The 6,904-nt window shown below is 40.9% G+C and overlaps 1 protein-coding gene across 1 annotated transcript; it reads left to right on the plus strand.

The window, feature by feature from the left end:
• Window positions 1–5,030: 5,030 nt before the first annotated feature.
• Window positions 5,031–5,966, plus strand: LOC102566035 (olfactory receptor 13G1). The gene has a single exon (XM_006259097.1). It carries the CDS (start codon window positions 5,031–5,033, stop codon window positions 5,964–5,966), a length of 936 nt encoding a protein of 311 aa, XP_006259159.1.
• The last annotated feature ends 938 nt before the right edge of the window (window positions 5,967–6,904 follow it).

A 6,904-nucleotide genomic window follows, 5' to 3' on the forward strand; every position in this document is an offset into this window, starting at 1 on the left:
GTCATCTTATGGTCCACTCTGATCAGTATGTCCTTCACCTTAGTGGTGAAAGAACAGGTTAGGGGCTATTTAGAAAAGCCAGACATGTACAAGTTCATGGGGTTGGGTGCAATGCATGTGAGGGTGCTGAGAGAGTTGGCTGATGTGGTTGCAGAGCCACTGATCATAATCTTTGAAAACTCATGGTGCATGGGGGAAGTCCTGGACTATTGGAAAAGGGCAAGTATAGTGCCCATCTTTCAGAAAGGGAAGAAGGAGGATCCAGGGAACTAAAGATCAATCAGCCTTACCTCCATCCTTTGGAAAATCATTGAGCAGGTCCTCAAAGAATAAATTTCCATTTGTAAGCATGTGGAGAAAAAGAAAGTGATCAGGAAAAGTCAGCATGGATTCATCAAGGGCAAGTCATGCCTGACCAACCTAATTGCCTTCTATGATGAGATGACTGGCTCTGTGAATGGAGGGAAAGCAGTGGAGAGGATATTCCTTGACTTTAGAAAGGCCTTTTATATGGTCTCCCACAGTATTCTTGCAAGTAAGTTAAGGAAGTATTGGTTGGATGAATGGATTATAAGGTGGATAGAAAACTGGCTGGAATATCAGATTCAACAGGTAGTGAACAATGGCTTGATATCTAGTTGGTAGCCAGTATCAAGTGGAGTGCTCCAGGGGTCAGTTCTGGGGCTGGTTTTGTTCAGTATCTTCATTAACCATCTGGAAGATGGGATGGTTTGCACCCTCAGCAAGTGTAGGGGTGACATCAGGCTGGGGGGACTACTAGATACTCTGGAGGGTAGGGCTAGTATTTAGAGTGGCCTAGACAATTTGGAGGATTGGGCCAAAAGAAATCTCATGAGGTTCAACACAGACAAGTGCAAAGTGCTGCACTTAGGATGGAAAAATCCCTTGCATAGCTACAGGCTTGGGACCAACTGGCTAAGAAGAAGCTCTGCAGAAAACGACCTGGGGTTACAGTGGACAATAAGCTGAATATGAACCAACAGCTAACAACATACTGGGCTTCATTTGTAGGAGTGTTTCCAGAAGATTGAGGGAAGTAACTCTTCCTCTCTATTCTGCACTGGTGAGGCCGCATCTGAACTACTGTGTCCAGTTTTGGACTCACAACTACAGAAAAGATGTGAACAAGTTGAAGAGTGTCCAGTGGAGGGCAATGGAAATGGGGAAGGGGCTGTGGCACATGACTTGTGAGGAGAGGCTGAAGGAACTGGGATCATTTAGTTTAGAGAAGAGAAGACTGAGAGGGGATTTAATATCAGCCTTTAAGTATCTGATGGGGGGTTCCAAAGAGGATGGAGTAGGACTGTTCTAAGTGGTGGCAGATGGCAGAACAAGGGGCAGGTCTACACGTGATGCTACATCGCTGTAGTGATGTGCTATGGCAATGTAGCATACACAGGTACTTACATGTGACCAGCAGCTACTTTGCTGTAGTGCTGTGCTCTTTCATTATAGTTTGCCACTACAGTGAAGTAGCTGCTAAAAATAACTGTGTGCCATATGTTCAGTGCAATATGGGCAGTTACTGTGCTGTGTTTTAGTAATTTCAAAAGGAAGTACTAAAGCATGGTGCACAGACAATGTCGCCATAAGGCAATGTGTGGATGTGCCCAAAGAGCAATAGTCTCAAGCTGCAGCAGGGAAGTTTAGGTTGGATATTAGGAAGGCAGTGAAGCACTGGAATGGGCTACCTAGAGAGGTGGTGGAATCTCCATCCTTGAAGTTTTTAAGGCCCAGGTCAACAAAGCCGTGGCTAGAATAAGCTTATCGGGGATGATCCTGCTTTGACCAGGGTGTTAGACTAAATGGCCTCCTAAGGACCAACCCTAATTTTCTATGATTCTATTGATTCTAGGACTCTTTCCAATCAATACTGGAGCCTAGCTAGTCACTCCCCAATCTGTATTTGTTCATAAAGGCTTTTCATCCCAAGGGAACAAGTTTGTACCTGTCCTTGTTGAATTTCTTCTGATACTTGCAGATCATATGTTCAGTCTACCCAGGTCTTTCTGGATCTTAATCCTTCTCTCTAGTGTCTTCAACTCCACCCAATTTGGTGTCATTCACAAATTTGATTAGCTTGCCCTCAGTCCCATTGTCCAAATCCTTAATAAGATGTTAAACAATACCAGACTCAGGGCAAAACCCTGGGGAACCCTACTTGATATCTCCTTCAAACAAGTCACTGAGCCATTGATGACTATTCACTGAACATTCACAAACTTCTTGAGGTTTTTTTGCCAAATGAATGGGGATTTTTTTTTTAAGTTACATGACTTGTACTTCTCTTCTCCTTTGGGGCATTGTTTGAGAGTGAAATCTTCAACAGGTTCACAAGGGATTGAAGCACGTCACCTGGATGTTGAATCTTTAAACTAGAAAGCATCTTCACAAGTTTAAGTCCTTACTTAAATTATCATCTATTTCATTGTGAAGAAGTAGTCTGTGTGAATCCAGAGTGAGGTGAAGATATTTTTTGGATTAATTCTTGCTTTCCTTTTTTTTGTTTTCTCTTTTTCTTCTCATTATGCAAATTCTTTTCATTTTTTTTCTTAAGGTCAAACATCTTCCTGACTTTCTATAAGAAAATAATACATGTATAGAGAGAGAGAGCTGAGAAAACTGTGTGATGCTATTGTGGGTAACTAGATAAGCAATGGACTGGGGGGATGCTTTGCGCGGGCGTGCAAGTTAAAGGTCAGGCTATAAATCTCTCTTTTTCCACTTTTCAAAGCTGGGTGCTGATAACCAAGGGAATAGTAAGTGTACCTTAAGTTTGTGTCTAATGTGTAACCATTAAAGGAATTGTACCTGCATCTTAATTCTGTATCTAAGCTAGCAAAACAAGTCTTGATCCTGGACAGGCTGTAGTTTTGTCTCTGCAGACACTGAATGACCCCAGTTTTGGGAAACATTTCTTTATTCTTAACTATGATTTTAAATAATGATTTTTTGAAAAAATAAATGAAGATTTATGACATACTTTTAGGATGGAACCTCAAAGATATAAATCATATTGAAAACCCAACTTCTGCTGGAAATCATATATACTGTTTAGACAATTTAGATACGTTCCCCTCCTGTATATTTTCTTGAAATTTAATCTGTAGTCTCATCTTTAGTTAGACCTATGAAAATGTAGTTTGAATTCTGGGCCATCATCAGAAATGCTATGGATAGCATTGTGGTAAGAAGCCAAAGGCAGTGGAGACACAATGCTGTAATAGTGTTATGAATGCCAAAAGATTCTGGAGATAGGAGTAACCACAAAAGTTTGCAATGAAATATTCAAAGGGATGCAAATGGTAGCAGTAGTAAAATAGACTTGTTCTAGGAAAATCTCCTGAAAATTTAGAAATACTGGCCCTGGAACTCCTGCTGTTTTAATCTTTTTTTGCATTACACTACATCTCGAACTCCACTGGACACCACAGAGGGAAAGCAAGTTTAGTAGATGCAGTAACGTGGCATTAAGAGGAGAGAGCTCTAAAGACAATGAGAGGAGAGACAATATTTGTAATCCTGCAAAAGGTATGTGTGAAAATGTGGAAGCACTGACTTGTTGTTTACTCAAATTATATAGGTTCATGTTTTTTGAGTAGACGGGTAGTTAGCTGTGTTAGTATGAGATCAGGCAGAAGGCAGGGTAGATTTGCACCTTACAGATTAACTAAATCAGAAATGTGTAGCATAAGCTTTTGTAAGCAGTGGGCTTGCTTCATCAGATGCTCTGTTTCGTATAGTCCTTTGACAGCATCAGATGAAGTATGCCCTCTATTTATAAAATCTTATTTTCCTATTTAGAGCATAATAAGCATTGCTGTATCCTGAGCAGTTACACGGTAATGTTCCCTATGATCTCTTGCATTACTGATTCTCAGTCCCAGCCTGGAATCTCGCTGGAGTTTTAAGCCAAATCCTGTGAGGGGTCAGGGCTGGGACCAGCATTCAGAGGATTGTTGATCCCAGCCGCTGTGTCCAGCATTGGGGCCCACCCTTTAAGAAGGATGGGGAGAGTTTGGAAAGAGTCCAACACAGAGCAATATATATAATCAGGAGATTTGGAAGAATTATGAGGTAAAACTGGCTAAAGATAGGAACAGACTTCCTGGAAAAGTTGTGGACTTTTTCAAGGGCAGATTGGACCAAAATTTGTCTAGGATAGTTTAGTCAGGGATCATCCTGCTTTGATTAGGGGCTGGAGTAGGTAAATTCATGGGATCCTTCCCAGCCATACTTTCCTTATACACTTGATCAGCTGAAGGACTTACAACTCCAGTGGTGGTTGCTGTTCAGGGCCCTACCCTATCCTTGTGCGCCATTTTGACTTGGGCTATTGCCATCCTGCACCTTCTTTAAGATTCCTCCATAACTTCTTTGACTCCCCTTGGCTGTGATGGCTCCTTGCTTCCATGAGCTCTCTTTTGGTTGGACTGTTCTTGGATTTCTCTGAAATGGCATGTTTTCTCTGTCATACAATGCTGCTGAGAGGAGCAAGATCTGCTTGGCTCATACCTCAGGACTGCTTGGTTCATACCAAGGTGTTTACTCTAAAGTGATGCAGGAACCATCTAGAAAGGCTCAGCTCTCCTGAAGCCCTCCACCTCTTTCAGTTCCTTCTTTGGACACATGTGGCCCTTAAGTTTGGGCATATCACCTTACAAAATAATGTGGCCCAGTTTATGTTGCACTGGGCCATCAAGGGGGGGCTTCATGGTGGAAGGCAACTGATTAGTCCTAAGAATGTAACTACCTGAAGGGCACGTGAGGAGGGTGAAAGGCATGTCAATCCCTTGTTATAAAGGCATTTTTTTTGTTTATAAAAGCTTTTTTTTTGTTGATTGATGCCCAGCCCCTTCAAAGCAATAAACTTCCTCACCTTTACTCTCTGCTTTTAACATTTTTATAACAAAATTTAAAAAGTCATTTGTTACTTGTAAAAGTCTTGTTAGTTGGCTGCAATCATTTACATCTTCATTTTTATTCTTATAGAAGAAGTGCCTTCATGCATGGAAGCTAATAACAACACCAGGGTTTCTGAGTTCATCTTGGCGGGGCTCTTTGATTATCCCCACCTCCATGGTCTATTCCTTGGAGTCATTCTGTGCCTCTTCATGGTTGCCATCCAGGGAAATTCCCTAATCATCTTGGCTATTGTCTTCCACCCACCTCTGCACAAACCCATGTACTTCTTCATTGCTAACCTGGCTCTACTGGACATTTTTTGTACCTCCAATGTACTTCCCAAAATGATGCAGAACCTGATACTGGGGAAGAAAACAATCTCCTTTAATGCCTGCATGGCCCAGCTCTTTACTTTCTTATTTGCAGGAGCAACAGAGCTTGTTTTCTTCACTGCCATGGCCTTTGATCGGTATGTGGCCATCTGTCATCCTTTACACTATGTAACCATCATGACCAAAAAAGTTTGTATCACATTAGCAGCTAGTATCTGGTCAGTTGGAGCCTTCAATTCTCTAGTGAACACACTGCTCATGCTGCATCTAGATTTCTGTGGGCCCAACATCATCCAGCACTTCTTCTGTGAGATCCCACCTCTGTTGGCATTGTCCTGCAGCTCAACTTACCTCAATGAAGTCATGGCCTTCATGGCCGATATTTTCCTAGCTATGGTGAATGTTTTGTTAATCACCATGTCCTATGGCTTCATCAACAGGAACATCCTGAAAATTCAGGGCTCAGAAGGGAAGCAAAAAGCCTTTTTTACATGTTCCTCGCATCTTGTTGCAGTTGGCCTCTACTACTCCACTATCATCTACACCTACATACATCCACCCTCCAGCTACTCCCTGGAGAAGGACAAGATGGTGGCTGTACTCTATACACTTGTGACTCCTGTGCTGAATCCTCTAATCTACAGCCTGCGCAACAAAGAGGTCAAAGTGGCCTTCAGGAAAATCCTTCCATTCTGCAAGAGAAATTAATTTTGGCAATAAAGAACTTGATTCCTTGTGACCGTACGACATCTGTTCTGGGTCCACATCTGATGTGAACTACTACATTATACTGGGCTTTAATGGACACTGGTTAACATCCATCTTTATATTAGCTGAAATTGTCCTTTGTTTTTATCCCCTAGTGGCCAGGTTCTATTTCTCCTGTTAGTCATATCTGTAGACTTTGGGCTCTTACATGTGATTTTTTTCTACCTTACTCGAATCTGTGGGAAAGGATAAGGCAAAAAGTGAGTGTGTCATCCTCCTCCTCACTGCTTTTTGTTTGGCTCATTTGGGAGACTGGTATGTTAACAAAATAGAATTAGTGATGGATTTGCTGTTAGATGTCTAACATGTTGAATAGTATCTGGCTATAAGTTAATAACACAAAAAATAGAAGTGGAGCAGTTTATACCACTTGTGTATTGTGCCTCCAGTAACATTAATTGTTCATGATGTCCTACCATAGATATAATAGGACACACTGTGTAGCACTATGCTTTCAATATAGGATCATTCCCTCAGTGCATATGCAGAAAAACAAACAGAGCAATAAAATTTGACCCTTTCTTTGTTCTTCATTTTTTGTGAAATATTAAAATCCAAAACATATTTAAACATATTTTGCTTGATGCTTGAATTTTACTTATCCATGTGTCTTATTTAGGTTCCTGATTTTAATAAACAGGCATTTGTCAAAATTAAGCCTTATTCTCATTTAGGGCTGCTGTACAAATACAGAGTCAACATAATGGGCTTCTATTTGTAAAATATAGGCTGTGGATAAGATGTTAATAAAATTATCTCCTTTGGTTGTTTGCTATTATGATATTAAATCTACTGTGGTCAAAGGTATCATATCAAATTACTGTTTATGGCTCTCCTTTAAAATATGTATTTAACATCTTTTCTAATATACCTAGATC

This window comes from Alligator mississippiensis, chromosome 7 (assembly GCF_030867095.1).
Source record: "Alligator mississippiensis isolate rAllMis1 chromosome 7, rAllMis1, whole genome shotgun sequence".
Taxonomy (NCBI): Eukaryota; Metazoa; Chordata; order Crocodylia; family Alligatoridae; genus Alligator; species Alligator mississippiensis.

What these genes read in the sequence shown, in the direction of transcription:
- LOC102566035 (XM_006259097.1), top strand. Translation starts at nt 5,031, where the DNA reads ATGGAAGCTAATAACAACACCAGGGTTTCTGAGTTCATCTTGGCGGGG.